The following is a 19,748-nucleotide window of genomic DNA, read 5'->3' as shown; positions in this document are numbered from 1 at the left end:
CATTTTTTAAACTTCTCTAGTAGTATATATCCTTTCAGTTGAGTAATGCTCAACTGAAATATATATATATATATATTTCACTTTTTATATATACACTTTCATTTATTTCTTTGGGTTTCTAATGTACTAGAGCCACATTAGGCTTTTAGATTTATTTCTCTCCCTCTATGATAGCCTCTGTTATTTATTACTGAGTTCTCATTTATTAGACTTCTCTTTTAATATTTGATCTCCTTTTCTCTAGAACGTCAACTAATCAAAATCTCAGTCTTCCTTATTCTCTATACTTGCTAAAGCAAAATTAGTTTCCTGTTTAATCTGTCTTAACATTTTGGCTTTGCTATGATCTTAAGTTCCCTCCGTTCTGTCCCTATCTTAAAATTTTCCTGAGCATGCCGTTTTCTCTTTCTAAAACTAACCTGATATGAAGCCCCACATGTAAAGATTTATACCAGAGTTCCTTCAGGTACTAAATATTTACATTTGCAATAGGCAGCTGTTTAGTTTTAGTAAACCAGTTTCATAAGTACTAAAAGAAAGTCAAATAAGAGGATTGAGTTTTTTTTCCTATCCTTTTAGATGAGTTGATAAGAACAACCAACTTGAAAAAATGCAATTTTTGTAGAACCTTTAAAATAAATTATACCAGTTGAAATGTGAATTATAATTTAGTCATTCAACACTAAAGCTTATATAGATATATTTTTTAACCCATTTAGTATCATGAAATAAAAATCAGTGATTTGGACAGACTGGTGTTCATACTGTTTAAGCTACTTTTTGTATTTAGCGTTTCTGTTTGTGAATATCTAATCAAAGAAGATATGGAGTCTGTTTTAAGAACTATATATGATTTTAAAATTTATATCTACAATATGTATATTAAATTACTTGATCTTTTTCTTAACATACCAAATAATTATATCAAGGTCATTAGATAATAATTTTACATGCCCTTTTCTCTTGATCTGGATCCCTAAGGATTCAAACAGTGTTTTGTTTCCTTTATTTTTCCTTTGACTTTAAGTGAACTTTAAAATGTATAATTGTAGAATGTGTGTTGCTATAATGTATAGTGTATGTTTGTGCCTGAAGTAAGGATTTTATGTAAAGTCAATTTCTCAATTAACAATCATGTTTATAATTGTTATGAGATCAATTTCAGTTTTATTCTTGGCAGGATCGTAACCTCTTTTCCCTGGTTTCAGATCCAGTTGTGAATCATGATTGCTTTCTGTCTGATGTAGTTGATAACTACTTTGGTAACACACACCCACACTCCTGTTGACCATTCAAAAATTAATGCCCATATTTATATATTATGGCATTTTTAATAGTGGGGTGAAAAGGAATGGTGTTCACATTAACTCCAGAATTGAGTCAATGAGGAAATAAATTACCTGCAGCTGAATCTTTATTTTATCCTATGCACCTGACTTAACTAGCTATTACTTACATTACCTATTTGGGTGAAAATAATATCACAGCAAAATCTTAGTTAGAATAACTATTAATAATCCATATTTGAAGGATGACTGTGTGTATACATTTGTTTCTACCCTAGTCTTTTAATTTTGTCCTCATATATCAGTGTGATTGCCAGATTGATTGTTAGGCATTTTAAGACCCCTCAGCATAATTCTTCTTATGAGAAAATTTATTTCTATGTAAGGATCAAATTTTTATATTTGAAAAATTACATTTACATTATAGGGCTATGATGTAGAATGTAGTCATATTATTCCCCACCTGTAGTTAGTAAAAAAATAAAAATAAAAGAGGTTTTGTGTGAGTCAACTATTTTCCCTTTTTGATGTGGACTATTTTACCTTTTATTTTATTTCTAATTAAGAAGTTAAACAATTTTCCATTTGTATTTAATTTTAGTACATAAAAATATTTTTGTTTTTGCTGTTGTTTTGAATTAAGGTTTTATACTTATATAAGTGGGAAATTTTATCTTTCAAGTGGATTATTACTTAGAAAATGGATTACTCTCTATACATATTTATATTGTCCAGTTAAAACCAGGAACATGAGTTATTAGTGCTGTAGTAGTCTCCCATAACATTTTATTTTAAAAAGTTCTTAATATTTTTTAATAAATAATTCTTAACTATTACCTAACAATGTTTCATCCATATTAAGTGCAGTTATTTTGTTCAACAGCAGTCAGTGGAAGAGCTTCTGCAATGTCAAATACTCCTACCCACAGTATCGCTGCTTCCATTTCCCAACCTCAGACTCCAACTCCAAGTCCTATCATCTCTCCTTCAGCCATGCTACCTATCTACCCTGCCATTGATATTGATGCACAGGTAAGCTCCAAATTAAGTGAGAGAAGTTTTTTCGTTAAAATTATATCATCATTAAGTATGTTAACCTTCAGTGATTTAAGCCATGTTAGACTGCTTTGTCGAAGACTTGAGCCACAATTATATATTTTAAATCATGAATTTTTTGTTTGTTTTTAATAAAATACCTAGTAGAGACTATTGTGGATAATTTTGTGATGTTCCGGTTTCCTTAATTACCACATATTTTTTTTTTTTAAATTTTGTTATAGTTTAGAAAAGGATGTAATATAAAAAGAAAAGTAAGATTAATATTTTCTTCTAATACTAAATTTTGAATACATACTTTAAAATGCTTAAGGGGTTTCATATAAAATAAAAGTGTTCTAACATTTATTAATAGTATATCACATATACTCAGTTGCATTTATATATTATTTTTCAAATTCTAATATTGCTGATTGAAATATATAGTGAATCTCTATCTGTGCCTATAAAATTTAGCATTTAAGTGATTCCAGGGTAATTAGAAGTACTTATTATCTCTTTGGATTATCTGAAAGAATAATGTGTGGAGGTGAAAAATGTCACCATTTTTAAGTTATACTTTAGAAAAGTTGAGTACTATTATCTAATTTCTTTTAAATATTATTTTACTGTGAAATCTCAGGGTAAGGTGAGATTGTGTTTTGTACTGAAGAAAGGCCAAGAGGCCTAACTTACAAGACTGCTGAGCAAGGTGAACGTTTATTGACTTAAGGACTGAGAAAATGTTTGTAGTTTATATAGTTTTTGTATTTTGATTAATTATTGAGGGAGTTTGTTACCAAAAACAAACAAACAAACAAAAAACAAACAAACACCTGAGTTTCAGGGGGGCGGTGGGGGAGAGAGAACCATTAAGTGTATATTTTCCTAACCTATTAAAAAATAAAATCTCTCTTTTACTAAAATATTTCTTGATAACACTGTGAAAAGGGAGTTTTATTTTTACTTTGTTCTTGTTTCTCAAATGTCTGCTGTTTTATATATGTTAATAACTTTTTTCTTGAGTACTTGAAATTTAAGGAACTATCTCATCCTAATCCTTAGACATACATATATGAGGTAGCTGTTCTTCATCGCACTGGAAGGAGATCAAGCATTTTGTTTACAGCCACTTCATTTGACTAAGAAGTTGTGAGGCTTGGACCCAGATTGTGTGTTTGACTTCAAAAATACCACTCTTGGGCTGGGGGTATAGCTCAGTGGTAGAGCACTTGGCTTAGTATATTCATTCCCCAGTTATCCCCAGTTGTATGTGTGTGTGTGTGTAGACATCATTCTTAAGTACCATGCTGTACATTCTTTTTTAAACAACCAAAACAATTTGAGTCACGCATGTGTTGAACCACAGATTCTTACAATTAATGTTGGTAGCAGTGTATAATTGGGTTAAACTTGGTGTTGAATTTTCATTACTTCCCCCAGATTTTTTTCTTTTGCTTTAAGCCTATTATATTTAGCCATAAATATTTTTTGAATTTTTATGGGAGCAAGAATTGATAAAGTAAAACTAATCTCTTTTAAAGTGATTAGTATATATTTCAAATGAAATAGGCACAGAAGGTGTGTGTCTAAGTGTGATCGTGATTTTACCAAAGGACATTATTGTAGTCAAGGTGAAATGATTTTACTATTCAACTAGTTACCACTATTACCTTGAAAGGTAATTTATAAAATTGTTGCCTTTTAAGCATAGTAGCAATGCTTAAAAAGAAAAATTTGACTGCTTTCTTAAAAGTATCCGTTTTTATCTGATTTCTACATTGAAGTTTTTCATTTGTTGAATTAGCCTAACCTGAGTTAAATTACTTTTTTCTTCTTCTTGTTTGTTTATTGTGGTATTGGGAGTTGAACCCAGCTTTATCTTTGAACTATACTGCTGGCCCTTTTTATTTTGAGACAGTCTTCTTTGGATTTGTGATCCTCCTGCCTCAATCTCTGAAGTCATTGGGATTATAGGTGTGTGGCACAATACCCAGCCTGAGTTAAATTATTTTCTGTGCAGTTTACTATAAGTGCTGTGATGTTATAAAGTTCCTGTATTAGAAGAAATACCACAATAATATTCAGAAATAATTGTTCACAACTTTTGTCTTTTTCACTTATTTTAAAAATTTTACTAGTTTTTATATCAAGCAGGAAATTTTAAGTGATAAAAATAGAGATTTTTTTGTGGACTAGGATTGTGGCTCAGTGGTACAAACAGCACTTGCCTCTCCTGTGTGAGGCACTTGATTCAATCCTCAGCACCACGTAACAATAAAATAAAGATATTGTGTCCACCTACAATCAGAAAATATATATTTTAAAAAACAGATTTTTTTGTGCATAATCCATCTGAAACCTTTTTTTCAAAGAAAAATTATGTGAGTTCTTACATATGGGGATATTTTAGTTCATATAAGACAAGACTGCTGTAGCAGGTAAATGATACAATGAAAAATACCAAGATTCATCTTTTTTTTAAGAATTGAATTTTTCTCTAGTAGTTAGATCTTTTGTTCATTTAACACTTTACAAATGCAGATTGTGAATTCTTTATGTTTGGGATCTTCTTAGAAATGTTGTAGATTTCAGATTTTAGAATATTTACATAGACCTTACTAGTGAACATCTGTCATCAAATCCCAAGTTCTAAAATTTGAGACTTTTCAAGCATGATGTCAGCACTCAAAATGTCATGTTAGGAATGCTCAACTGGTATTTTAACTTAAACTAACTTAATCTTTTTGATAACCTCATGAAGTAGATACTGTTTTATTCCCAATTTACTGATGAGAAAAATGAACAAAAGAAGTGTTTTTTTTTTAAAGCTTCAACATGTGACTCCTTTTACAAAATGCTAATGATTCTGAAATATGGTCAATCCTTAAACTCCTTGAATTGAAAATTATAGACAGGAATTAATGTTCTTAACAGGAATTAGCAGGAACCTTATATTTAATTTCTGTACCTGGAAGAATGCTAAAGAGTTTGCATTCTGTATAATGTTCCTGAAATCCATGTTTTTCAACTAGAAATCACTTTCTGTATACAAGAGTGTTCCATGGGGTTGTGTACTCTCATAATGGTTTTATTGAATCAGGTCTGTCTGGATAGTTTCAATTTTAAGATTAACAGTACATACTGTTTTGTTACCAAAATGTGTTTTAGGAAAAATGAGTAAATTATAACTCAAAGGAATTATTTGGAATACTATTTTACCAAAACTTTTAATAATATGGCTCTGATCTTTATTTTGAGGGATGTAACAAAACTTATTCCTGACTACTGGACATAGAGAAATTAAGGAATCAAGTAGGGATTTTTTTTTTTTTTTTTTTAAACCACAGATTTTGTAACTGGGGGTGTGAATCAGTGGTAGAGTGTGTGCTTAGCACGTACAAAGTGATGGATTCAGTCCCCAAAGCCAAATAAATAAACCAATAGGTGCATATTTTACATGACACTATAAATCTGACTTCAGGGTTTAGAATTGAAAACCTCTGAGTTAATTGAATTTTTCTTTCTTTCTTTCTTATTGTATTTTGTGAAATTTGATTGATTCTAGTTACCACTAAATGTGAGAAAGAACCAGTTGTTTGGTTCATGGGATACAAAACTTACTCCATGGCTGGAGGTCTGGCTTAGTGGCTCAGTGGTAGAATGTTCGCCTTGCATGTGTGAGGCTTTGGGTTTAATTTGTAGTACCTTAAAAAAAAAAAAAAAGGCAGAAAATCTCAAGAAGTTATTCCAACATCTTTGTTGTTACATGTCCCTCATCTCTCTACATATATATTTACACACGTATACATTTATTTTTTGGTGGTACTAGGGTTTTAAGCCTGGGACCTATACCATTGAGCTAGATTCCCATCCCTTTCTATTTTTAATTTTCAGATAGTCTTCCTGAGTTGCTCAGACTAGCCTTAAACTTTTGATTTTCCAGCCTCAGCTTTTGGAGTAGATGGAACTACAGGCATGCAGCACCAAACCCAGCACCTTCATTTATTTCTCAACTGCTTACCTTTGTTTTACTCATATTTCTAAAAGCTTTTTTGAATTTAAGTATGGAAAAAATACTTCCTTAGGCAATTTTGCTTTTTTCCCCCAGTTTTTAATAATTAACATGTGTTATTATCGGAGAGTAGATAGTAATTTTAACTTGACATATATCAAGACTAAGGGGATGCAGTTCAGTGGTAGAGGGCTTGTTTATCATTCTTGAAGCTATGGGTTCAAACCCCAGTACCACACACACAAAAATCATCCATATTTCAAGACTTAAGTTGTAAAGTGTGTGAAATTGTTTACTTTTAATGTTTTAAACATCATTTGGATATTTTTCTCTATTCCTGTTGATTTTGAAGTATAGAGTTTCATTGTAATATAAGGAGGTTGGGAAAAATTAATTCAGTTATATGTAATATGCTACCGTTAAAATATTTCTACTTTAGAATACATGTATTCTGCATGTTCATATGAACTAGTTTCAAATAGGTTATTCATTTTACTGATTATTTTCATTTATTAGATACCCTAAAGTGCTATTTTACTTTTTAAACTCAAATATAACCTGACTGGATTAAAAAATGAGAAGTTTGGAATTCTAACAGTTCAGCTCTTTAAGTCCTTATAGTTTCCAAAGCAATTTATTTACTTGAAGACTAATTTATAGATGTACATCTTATTTTATAGAGAAGTTAGGTATGTTTTTTATCAGTATATCAGCTCATTAAAAGTGGCCTTTTCTTGAAGGTTAAAACTTTACCATCTGTCTTGTGATTTTTTTTTTCACTATGAATTACTATTCCACATTTAGTTATAGTGAGAACTTACATAATGTTATTTATATTGAATACAATTTTATCATTTTTCCCTAAGGCAGAATTCACCAGAACAATATCTGTTAGGTATGAATTGATACATTATACAGTATCATGGACTAAATACTTTCTTTAAAATGGAAACTTGTAAGAGCCAGTAAGCAAGCCCTGGGCATCGTTTTCCTTTTTCAGGTTTGAAACTTTTTCGTAGATATATGACAAAGAAATGTAACTTCTTGACCACTCTATTGTAACATAATTTTGTGGGACATAATTTAAGCCAGATCTTTTCATTAAGCAAACTTTGCCTTCCAGAAACTCATTGCTTGTACTGTTATTGTTTTGATTGGCAATATTCAAAATACCTGATTTTTTTCTGTATCTTGTCAGTCATGTTGCCATCAACCCAAACTTCTATATCAGTTAATTTGTTTATTGATGTATTGTGAAGCAGGGTAATAGTATTGGGGGATTGTACAGGTGCGTGTTTGGGATATGGATGCCTCACTTCAGAACCTTATGTTATTCTCTTAAAAGAGTGTCATAAAATATTAGTGGCTTTAATTTCTCCTTAATGTAGAAATACAGTGGAGCTGTTCTTTTAAGTTTGATTCCTAAGGGAATTTGACCTGCTCTCCTTTCTCAGCTTCAAGTATTTTTTCCTTGCTCTCATAATATATAATACTTCTCTCATACTTTGAATGTAAATTTGCCCTGTACAGTAATCAGTAAGATCTTAGTGAGCAGGACCTAAATTTTCTTTGTCGACCTTAGAGTATACAGCAGAGTTCTTTTATTATCAAAGGTGCCTAATAAATGTTAGTTTAATTTTTTTAATAACGTGGGAAAATACATGTTACTGATCCACAAGAATTTTTCATGCTTATCTTTTTCAAATTTTGAGTGTGTCTTCTTTTTATAAATCAGCACAGCTTCATAAATTTTTCTTTAGCCCTGAAAGAATTTTTAAAACCTATAAATTTCATCATAAAATTGACTTGTCTGCATATACACTAACAGAGAGGACATAAAACAGATATGCTTAACATTATATTCACTTCAATCTGCAGTGTGTTAGGCTGCTAATCATGTAATGGTAAGAGCAGGATTTTGTTATCAAGAAAATCCTCTTGGTTTTTAAAGCCTATCTCTACCAGTTATTAGCTGTGTGGACATTAGAAAGTTATTCTCCCCATTTTGTCTCTTTTTTTTCTGAAATCAGACATAATAATTTCTTTTTTATAAACCTGAAATGAAGATCAAATACTATAACACAATCAGAGCTGTCACTCATGTAAGTTTCATGTCCTTCTCCATTGTTGTAGTTGGTGCATCTCTCCCTTGTGGCCATCCCTGATCTCTGCAGTCAGTAGCTCTGCTCTCTGCCAGCCTCTTCTGCAGAGCAGCTTTTGCGGTCTCCCTCTTCATCACTGACTAGTAGGCTTTTTCTTATTTCTTGACTCTATCGATTTTGCCTTTTGTCTCGTTTTTATTTTTATAATGGAGTTTGTTTCTTAGAGTGATTTACATTCTGGGAGGATATGCCTTTTTGTGTTGATTACATTAAATATTATGAACATTGTATAGAAATAATACATATTTCATATATATATTCCTTTCTTTTATTAGTAATAGCCTTTGAATCTGTGACCTTTTACAACTATTGTCATTTATTCTACTTAATTAACAGTTATTATTTCCTGGGCAAAGCATCACTTACAGATGGAGAATGAAAACACATTCATTACCTTTTAAAAACATTCAAAACCTTTTTAAATGCTTTGAAGGTGATGGGCACATAACACAGTTTGGTAGAGATACATATGTGTAATGTTATATCTCTATGGTTAAGAGAGATCAACTCATCCTGAGACTTTCCTGTTTTTAGTACCAAAAGTCTCTCACTCATTCCAGAAATCCACCCTTGCCCCCAGTCCTGTGATATCATTCTTTTAAAGTATATCTAATTTGAATTTGCACTGCAAATACTCATTCATATTTGGTTTTGATTAAATGTACAGTCAGAATAGTATATTCATTTGTTCAAGTTGTTCCAGACACCCTAAAAAGTTTTCTAATACATTGACTATCAGTCATTCAATTAAATTAAATAAAAATTAATTCCCTCAGTCATAGCCATAGTCATAAGCCATATTTCAAGTTCAGTTAGGCACATAACACTAGTCATTATCTTTTTAGACAACACCGGTTTGGAGTACTAAATGTTTGAAAAATTAGGTACTTGACTACATCAATATGAGAACTATGATAGATTATGATTACTAGTAAATCCAGTATTGGTCACTATCATAGCAGATGTTAAATCATATATTGACTTGTCATGTCTAAATAATAATAGTCTTGGTGTTTCAAAGTACACAGAATACTTTATATATATTTTTTGTTCCTTTAAGTATCTGGGGGCTTTGGTCTTAAACATAGCTAAGTTACTTGGAAACTATTTTTTCATTTCAAGACTTGCTTTTCAGCATTGTTAGGTGGGTCCAGAACAACTAATTTGGCCTCACTACTGAGGATTCTACTTGATACCTTGTGTGTTTTAATGTGTTTCTACTCTGGTGGGTAGGAACCAAACTATTCCTGGCCTTGTGTTCCAGCTTTAGGTGTTCAACTTAATCCCTTCTGCTGATCTTTTTTCTGGCCTCCAATAATTTCCTCATGCACATGTGCTCATCAGAATTCAGCTGAAGATTTGAGAGACCCCCCCTGCAGAACTCCAGAGTATTCTCTCTCTGCAGTGCTCTCCTCTTCAGTAATCTGCGCCATAAATTCTAGCCAACTTGACCTCTCCAGACTATCTTCTCAATTAGGGGAGATTGCCAGGTTCTGGGCACCCATTCCATACATTGCGCCTGGAAACTCTCCAGGCAGTTAAGTTGTGTTAATCATTTCTATTTTTAGGGATCCCTGTCCTGCATTACCTGTCTAAACAGTCGTTTCAAATAGTTGTCTTTTTTTTTTTTTTTAAGTTGTTTGAGATAGGAAAATAAATCTAGTCTGTATTATTCCATTAATGGCCTGAAGCAGAAATGAATCCACACTATTTCATTAATCATGTAGTTGAAAACAGTATATGGTAGAAGGTTAATTCTTAAAGTAAATACTAGGAAAAAAAATAGAAGTTCATGCTTTTTTCCCTGGTATTTACTTTAAAAATTGCCCATGGAGTTCAAGTGTTAACTTGTAGTTTTTTTAAAAAAGTTACTGGTTGGCCACTAATGGGGGGGGAAAAAACAATGAACCTTACTATTCAAGTACTTGATATTATAGTGGTACACATGTATCTCTGTGTATTTGCTGTTAACATTTTAAAATTAATAAGCTAATAAGAAATTAATTTTTTACAGACTGAGAGTAATCATGACACGGCATTAACGCTTGCCTGTGCTGGCGGCCATGAGGAACTGGTACAAACACTGCTAGAGCGAGGAGCTAGTATTGAGCACCGAGACAAAAAAGGTAGGCCTCACTTTTACTAATTTTATTTTCTGTAATATTTGTGAAAGAAATTTTACGTATTTAGAAATATTACTTCTTGAGCCCCTTTTTGATGCTTAGGTATATTGGAAAATAGTATTGTTCTTTGGCTTAGCACATAGTGAGATCATTATTTTTCTCCAGGTTTTACTCCACTCATCTTGGCTGCTACGGCTGGTCATGTTGGAGTTGTGGAAATATTGCTGGACAATGGTGCAGATATTGAAGCCCAATCAGAAAGAACTAAGGACACACCACTATCCTTGGCTTGCTCTGGCGGCAGACAGGAGGTAAAATTTCCCCTTAGTGCAAATTTTTTCCTTTCTTGTTTAGAAAATGCTTATGTGATCTTTGTGTCTATAGGAACAAGGATTTGATGTTTTCATTTATCACAGTAATTCAAATATTTATCTATTAGTAAATACAGTGTTAATATAAGCTACCTCCCAGAGAAGTCATATTTTTTGGAATCCTAAAAAAAAATCTAAAAGTAGTACCTGTCTTAGGAATTCCTGTATATTGCACTTAGATTAAGAGAAAGACTAAAGCCAACTTAAATGACACACTGCCTGTAATCCCAGGAACTCAGAAGGGCAAGGCAAGACGATTGAAAGTCCAAGACCCGCCTCAATGACTTAGTGAGACACCGACCCCCCATCTCAAAATTAAAAAAACTAGAGATAGATCCCAGTGGTAAAGTGCCCCTGGATTCAATCTCCAGTACCAAAAGAAAAGAAAGCCTTAAGACATTCCAGATCAGATTAGAAAGCACCTGATGAACAGGGCTTATTTTCACTTATCTTTTTCTGTCTTAGAATAACTGGTGTTAACCAAGTAGATCTAAGAAATTATAGGTTTACACACACTTGTGTGTGTCTTCTAGCATTTAATAATTAGCTGAATAGCCAGGTGTGGTGATGCATGCCTGTAACCCCAGCTACTTGGGAGGCTGAGGCAGGCGGATCACAAGTTTGAAGTCCACCTGGAAACTTAGTGAGACCTGTGTCCAAAATAAATAAAAAGGACTGGCGGTGAATTCAGTGGTAGAGCACTTGCCTAGCTTGATCAAGGCCCTGGGTTCGATCCCCAGTACTGGGGATGGGGGTGGGGGCAAATTAGCTGGATAACTTTAACTTTTATTCTCCAGATCCATTCTTATGTAACTGGGATCTAAGGTTTAAAAACCAGTCTCTGTAGAGTCACAACTTTTCCATCAGGGAAAAGATGAATATTAGGTATAGGAAGCATCCTATGTCATCCAGATTAGTTTCCGACTGAAAAGTCATCTTCTTTCCCTTCCCTTCCACTCCTCTCCTTTCCCATCAAGTTGCCAAGTTTCCCCACCGTTCTTAGTTCTGTTCTTTGAACAAATGAACAAAAGTTTATACCTTCTTCTATGTTCAGATGTTTGAGTCTTTGTTCATCAATGTTACCTACATTTTGTGGGTAAAAGGTCCTGTTCTTTCAGTTGTTAGCCAGAGAATACCTTTTCCTTATTGTTCACTGTCTTAGTTTCTCCACCTTTTATGTCAGTATCATTTCTTAAATGTTATTTCAAAAAAGTGCTCTGACCAGCCAATTGTTATCTCCTATTTGAGCATTTTAAACTAGCCCTTCCTTCTTTGCCAGTCATAGCAAAGGTTATATTGAACTCATTGTTAAACTCACTAGGTTTTTAAAATAAACTAACAAAAAAAAAATATTTGGGAAGCAATTTCTACACAAAAGAATGGGAAAGCTAGTAAAATGGAGCAAGTATAGGAAGATAGGGGATGGTTATCCATTATCTTATAGATTAAAAAGAATTAGACTAACAATAATACAGGCATACATACATACATACATACAGTTTTTTAATAGACAGTTTTTGCTTTGGTTGACTGTTTTTACAACTTTTTCCTGTTGGATTTGGAGTAGATATAATATGGGTGAATAGTTAGATTCACTTGTTACTAGAGATGATCTGTCAAGAGACAGCAAAGACTTGTTTCTATTGTGTATTGTTTCTTCTGATCATGTTATTTCATTCTTCCATAATCCTCAGTGGAGGTGGTGGGTGTGGTGAAAGCTTTTTTTTACCAAATATTAAGTAAGACAGTTGGAAATAAACAATTTGATAAATTTTATTTCTACTACATAGGAAAAAAATAGAGATTCCTGTCAATACTACATTCAAATATGAGGGCATAAATTTTTCAATTAAATACCATTGAACTGTGAAGCTTATAATAATTAATTCTCTTTTTAAATGTAATAAAAGCGAATTTTTTCTTAACTGAAATTTTCTGTTATGCAGATTGAAATCATACTTGCTACATATATTAACAAAATTTTCAGTGTTGAATCCAAGATATTCTTTTGAAGATAATAATAAAGCCAATATATTACTGTGGTTTTGAGTTACATATTCTTATTAAAATGCTACAGATGAGGTTTATTATGAAAGTCTTTCAGATAATAATTTAGCTTATAAACATCTCATTGCTTTAATTTGTTGTCTTTAGAATTAAGTGTTTTGAAATAATTAGTTAAACTTAGCCAGCTTTACTATAAAAATAACAAATTTTTAGATAATGGAACTCAAGAGAACTTCACAAATTTGAAATTTAGAGTTTTATACTACATTGACTTTAAAAAACTCTGTAAAATAAAATAGCCTAATATCATTTTTTTGTTTTGTTTTTATATCTTGTCAAGCTGCCTGATCTTACTGGCTCTGAAAGCAAAATGTGAAAGTCATATTTAAATTTGGTATAGCTTTATTCGAATAAATAAAATTTTAGCTGATAAACAAAAGAAAGCACTGTTTATAAGCATTTATTATATCCCAGTTAGTATTTTCACTAATATAACGCTTATTATTTTCTTGTTTTTACTTTAGTGAAAGTACTAATTGGGGCTGGAGCACGTTGGCACATGCCTGTAATCCCAGCAGTTTGGGAGGCTAAAGCAGGAGAGTCATGAGTTCAAAGTCAGCCTCAGCAAAATTGAGGCACAAAGCAACTCAGTGAGACCCCATATGTAAATAAAATACAAAGTATTGTTGGGGATGTGGCTCAGTGGTCAAGTTCTTTGAATTCAATACCCCAATCCCCAGTAAAACCACCCTCCCCCCAAAAAAGTGCTGATTTGGTATAATATAGTATAGTAAATAATAATTATGATAATATAATAATATTAGCAAAAACATGAACTGGGAAATAATAAGTGTAGTTATTAGTAAGAGCAAAGTTAGGAGCCAGCTATGGTTTGGAGTCAATCTTAACTTTCCTGTGTAAAATGAAGATGAAAATAATAATACCTGTTTCAAAGGATTGTTTTGTACTTTAAATGGCATGGGGCAAATGATGAATGAATGGCCAATAAGCACTTACATAAATCCTAAACATTTTTAGTTATCAGGAAAAGGCAGTTGAGACCCAATGGGATACTGCCACACATCCTCTATAATGGATATAAAGTTAGACTGGTAGTAAAAAATGCTGCTGAGGATATAGAACAACCAGAACTCATGCATTATTTATAGGAGTATAGAGTTTTCTCAACTCTTGTATATTTGTAAATTTTCATAAAATTTTAAAAGATAGTTTATTACCTTTTATTCTAGTTTAAAAAAATCTAGTTACCAATTGAAAGGTTTAAAATTATTTGAAATACATTCATATATACAAATGCAGGAAAAAAAATCTGTCCCATATTACTTCTACTTTAGTACTATGTTGTGGAATAACCCAGAAACACTGATTTCCAGAATAGCATCTCTTAACAATTTTGAGGTCTAGGTCCTCCATGGACAATACTATATCTTTTCAGTAGATTTCTAAGTGGCTTTTACTTGACAAACTCTCTCTGTTTGCTGCTAAGACCTCTTGCTATTATTTGAGGCTGGTTTGGGGCAGAGGATAAATGAAGGAAAGTTCTCTTTGGGTTATACGATAAACCACAAAAAAAGTGAGTGGGGGGGGGATTAGAAATACACACCTTGAAAATGACTCACCTACCATAAGAAAACACATTGCTTTCTTTTTTTTCTTTCCAGGTGGTGGAGCTGTTGTTAGCTCGAGGGGCAAATAAAGAGCACAGGAATGTTTCTGATTACACACCTCTAAGCCTGGCTGCTTCTGGTGGCTATGTGAACATCATCAAAATATTACTAAATGCAGGAGCTGAGATTAATTCTAGGCAAGTTTTATTCTTTCACTGTAAGCCATTTATTTAGATACAATGTTATGTTTCAGGTAATTGTAGAACACCTATTCTTAATGCCACTTTTAGGCCTTTAAAATATAAATTGTGAAGAGATTTTTAAGATTTATTTTATTTAAGTAATTAAAACTTAACATATAAGTCGGAAAATATACTATATTTCATACAATGGCACTAAACTTAGACACAATTTGCTTAATTTTTGTTAAGCAAGCAAATATGTGCCAAGAGATGAAAAGTTCAGCTGGCTGTGGTAGCACATGCCTATAATCCTTAGGAGGCTGAGGCAGGAAGATCACAAGTTTGAAGGTAGCCTCAGCAATTAAAAGAAAAAAGTTTATTATCATATTAGTAACTTAATAACTTTCTAGCCCAGGTTATTATGTTTGAATGAGATAAAGACAAAATATCTAATAAAAAGATTTTTAAAGGAGACTTGGTAATAAATTGAAAGATTTACTAGGACTGAGAAAAATGATTAAATTTTTAAATAATCCTGCAAAATAAATAATCTTATTGAAATTCTTTATCATCATCCAGTTCTTCAGTGTAAAATATATTTTTTCCTTCTGTTCTTCCCATAATGCTCACCCCCCAGAACTGGTAGCAAATTGGGCATTTCTCCACTGATGTTAGCAGCTATGAATGGGCATACAGCTGCTGTTAAGCTCCTGTTGGACATGGGCTCTGATATAAATGCTCAAATAGAAACCAATCGGAACACTGCCCTTACATTAGCCTGCTTCCAAGGAAGAACTGAAGTGGTTAGTCTTCTGCTTGATAGAAAAGCAAATGTTGAACACAGAGCAAAGGTAAGAAAAAGTCTGAGATTTACCCATGAAATTTGCTGCTTTCATATTTAAGGTGTATTGGTAGCAATATGATAATTATACTTTTAGTGCTTTCTTTTTTAAGTTGTAGTTGGACACAATACCTTTATTTTATTTATTTATTTTTATGTGGTGCTGAGAATTTTGAACCCAGTGTCTTCCAATGCTAGGCAAGCACTCTACCGCTGATCCACAATTCTAGCCCTAATTTTTAGTACTTTCTATTAACATTAATCTCCTACATATATATTGAGTCAAAGTTCAAGCAGTGGCACATGCTTGTTATCCCAGGGGGCTGAGGCAGGAGGATTGCATATTTGAGGCCATTTTCCGTGATTTAGTGAGATAATCAGCAATTTATTAAGATCCTTTCTAAATAAAAAATGAAAAGGATTGGGGATGTCACTCAGTGATAAAGTGACCCTGGGTTCAATCCTTAGTACCGAAAATATAATAATGATAATAATAGAAATCATTTGTTTAACTTAAGCATTAACTCTGAAAATAACTCAGCACACCTTTTTGTAGGTATTATTGTTATTAGGATTATCAGCTGAAAAAGATGTGCTATTTTGAAAGAGAACAGAGAGGAAAATTTATTTAGTGCCAGATAGAGGTCACATAGTTGGATCTCATTCATATTCTCATTACAACAGTATCATTGATTTTAGGTGTAATTATCTTCTTTTAGTAGATCAGACTGTAATTCAGACTAATAAGTATTGATGGTGAAATTTAGTTGTGAGTCTTTATGAAAGCTATTCCATATTGCTTCATCATATTGTTATTCTGTTCCATGTTGGCTGTTTCTAATCTGTTCCATGTTTTTTTTATTTTCCACTAAACCTAGACTGGTCTTACACCACTAATGGAAGCTGCCTCTGGTGGATATGCAGAGGTGGGCCGAGTACTTTTGGATAAAGGTGCTGATGTTAATGCCCCTCCAGTGCCCTCCTCAAGAGATACAGCTTTAACCATAGCAGCAGATAAAGGGCATTATAAATTTTGTGAGCTTCTCATTGGCAGGTATGATATTACTTACTATATCTTTCCTATCCTTCATATTATGAGCATAAGTATTACCAGTGATTATTATTCTCTCTCGGCAGTTGCACTATTAAAATCAAGTGTGATTACTTTTTCTATGAACTATAAGTGTTTTTTTCAAACCTGTTATTTTTGATTCATCCAGGACTATGCTACATTGTCTGTATTTCAATGGAACCTAAAATAATTTTTCTTCCTTTCTTGTATGCATATACTTTTAAAGTGTTATAATAAGCTCTTTAAGCATCCAGTTGCTGTCATCCATACAATTTGAATTTTGCAGAGTATTACTCTCAAGTCTTAAAACTCTGGCAGTGATCTAAGACTTCCTTGTTGATTTTCTTATTGTTTACAGTAGTTAAGAATTTAGGTGTCAGTTGTAGAACTGTTCAAGGTATCAGAGAGGATCCAGGATAATTTTTACTTTCACTTTAAGTTGCCTGCCAGTTTCCTAAATACATTTGTCCTCCTTACTTGGATTTTCTACTTTAAAGACCTTCGCATGGTACCCTAAATAGTAGTATTTGGTACTGACTACTATTAACTATGATTATTAACTACCTTTACTACCATGTATCTTCTTACCTACTTTGATACCCACTGAGTGCTAAATCTACATTTATTCTTTGACTTCATTATTTTCTGACATACATAGTCCAAGTACATGGATAAAAATAATCTGAAACAGGTATAATTGCCTCAGAGGATACTGGTTTTTGTCTCTAGGGTACTGTGTTAGTATATCGATTATGCTGTTAACAGGATATACTTCTATTTTTCACTAAACAAATTTTCACATTCTTAGGTTTTAAAACTCAGTATTATGTAGTCATTATTTTAAAAATACAATCAGTTATTGGATATATGAAATTTATTTGATTTGATGGCTGGAAATTGTCATGTAATTCTGAGAGAGAACTATTTTGGTCCTCGAATATTAAGAACAATTTTCATCTGTTCAGAAATTTTCACATGGGTATAATTGATTTTTATTACATTCCATTTCATTTAAGACAGTGTTCTCTGTGTCATTCATTTTTAGGGGAGCTCATATTGATGTACGTAACAAGAAGGGGAACACTCCGTTGTGGCTAGCAGCAAATGGTGGACACCTCGATGTTGTTCAGTTACTGGTGCAAGCAGGTGCAGATGTAGATGCAGCAGATAACCGCAAAATAACTCCTCTTATGGCAGCATTTAGAAAGGTAGAAGTCTTTTCATTCCCTTTTACTTGGATATTTTCCCTTTCTGCTAGGAAGTGTATGGTCCAGTGATTACTGAAGACTCTCAATTTGTAATTTAGAACCTTTGGTGAAAGCAAGTGATACAATATGCAAATAATTACTCTGTTGGCAACAATGAAAGATGGACAAATACAGGTATTATGGAAAAGCTAGAAATATTTATCCACATTGGACATCAAAGCTAAGTAAACTTTTAGAAAGCTATTGTAAGTAGTATTTTCAAAATTTAGTTGTGGTATTAATCTTTTGCTGTAAATCCAATTAAGAGTAACTAATTTGAACTGCTTGTATGTAGATGTTTTTGTGTATTGTTGCTGTAGAGAAAAATTTACTTTATGTGTGTGAACATATGCATTTTTTTTTTTGCAGTGTTGGGGATTTAACCCAAAGGTATTCTATCAATGGAGCCACATCCCCACCTCTTTTAATTTTTTTTTTTTAATTTTGAGACAGGATCTCACTAAGTTGCCAAGGCTGGCCTCAAATTTGCAATCTTCCTGCAATCAGCCTGCCTAGTCATTGGGATTATAGGTGTGTGCCACCACAGCAGGCATAATCATTTTTCGGCAAAAAAAAAGAAAAATGAAAATCTAGATATTGATACTTTAAACTCTAAAAATTCAAGTATACTACCTTTAGAAGTAGAAATATGAATTTGATGAAAGTTAAAGAAACTGTTATTTTCTATAGTAAAAGCTGGTATAAGTAAAATGACTGGGTTAATAATATCTCATTGATTTCCTAATGTAGTTTTCGTTTGTTATTGGGAAAACCAGATCACTATTTCAGGGATTCTGTGCTTTTTGAATTTTGTCATTTGGTGAAATGTAAGTGAAATTCTCTGTAGATTCCAAAATTTGATCAATTCTAATATATAAATTGCAAGAAATAATTTCTTCTATTATTCTCTCTGATGTGTGAGTGTGTGTGTGGTGATACTGGATATTGAACTAGGGCACTCTACATAGTACTGAAGTACATTGCCAGACCTTTCTTTTTATTCTGTTGTTTCCTTAGATGTTCTGGACTACATAAATCCAATTGTCTTGTGTTTTTCTTCAACAGTCAAACTTACTCTTTCTCAATGGCTACTTACCTCTAATCTAAACAAGCTAGCATATTATTATCAAGTTAATCTTCCTAACCACTCCACTACATTACTACTCTCTTTTAAGAACTCTACAGTCTCTGAAGTCTTTGAAATTCCAATAGTTTGGTATTCAAAGCCACTCCAGTGTAGTGCTTTAGGTATCATCTCCCTTTATGAATTCTCTCCTTGCTTGATCATTTTCTTCTTTATCTCATGTAACCTTTGTTCTCATCAAGAATGCCAAGTCCTTCTTTTTTTTTTTTTCTCCAAAGTTCCTCATTCTTTGGGTACTTTAAATTTCTCCTCCTGTATAAACTGTTTCCATTCCATTTGCACTCACGCTGAGATCTCTGATCTCCTAGAGGTTATAGAAGTTCTATAGTCCTTTATTGTCTGTATCATTTGGATTGACATATATATTTATATGTCATTACCCTTAAATATTAGTAATTTCTCTATTATTCGTTGTTACTCTTAATGTCTGGCATGCATATATATCTTTGTAATAGGGCATTTTAACTTCATATGAACAGTGCTTTTGTATTCATTCTACTATTTATTGAGTATCTGTTATATGAAATTGTAATGACTGTAATATTATGCTAGATAGGATGCAACAGTTAGGCTTTTCTTTTCTTTCTTTCTTTTTTTTTTTTTTTAATGAAACCTAATCAGGGAGGTGAGATCCC

At 32.5% G+C, this 19,748-nt stretch overlaps 1 protein-coding gene across 6 annotated transcripts in view; it reads left to right on the top strand.

Annotated features, from left to right (window-relative positions):
- Ankrd17 (ankyrin repeat domain 17) overlaps positions 1 to 19,748 on the top strand; it is a 150,091-nt gene that overhangs the window by 96,200 nt on the left and 34,143 nt on the right. For 4 of the 6 annotated variants that reach the window (XM_076864966.2, XM_076864964.2, XM_076864962.2 and 1 more), the window contains 7 exons: positions 2,170 to 2,318; positions 10,513 to 10,624; positions 10,787 to 10,932; positions 14,682 to 14,824; positions 15,447 to 15,660; positions 16,529 to 16,704; positions 17,768 to 17,930. In XM_076864966.2, the coding sequence (XP_076721081.1) occupies positions 2,170 to 2,318; positions 10,513 to 10,624; positions 10,787 to 10,932; positions 14,682 to 14,824; positions 15,447 to 15,660; positions 16,529 to 16,704; positions 17,768 to 17,930 (1,103 nt within the window). The remainder of the gene's footprint in view (positions 1 to 2,169; positions 2,319 to 10,512; positions 10,625 to 10,786; positions 10,933 to 14,681; positions 14,825 to 15,446; positions 15,661 to 16,528; positions 16,705 to 17,767; positions 17,931 to 19,748) is intronic. The other 2 variants (XM_076864967.2, XM_076864963.2) reach the window with 1 other exon arrangement.

This window comes from Callospermophilus lateralis, chromosome 8 (genome assembly GCF_048772815.1).
Source record: "Callospermophilus lateralis isolate mCalLat2 chromosome 8, mCalLat2.hap1, whole genome shotgun sequence".
NCBI classification, from domain to species: domain Eukaryota; kingdom Metazoa; phylum Chordata; class Mammalia; order Rodentia; family Sciuridae; genus Callospermophilus; species Callospermophilus lateralis.
The sequence above is the reverse complement of the archived record's forward strand: the minus strand, read 5'-3'. Positions and strand labels throughout refer to the sequence as shown.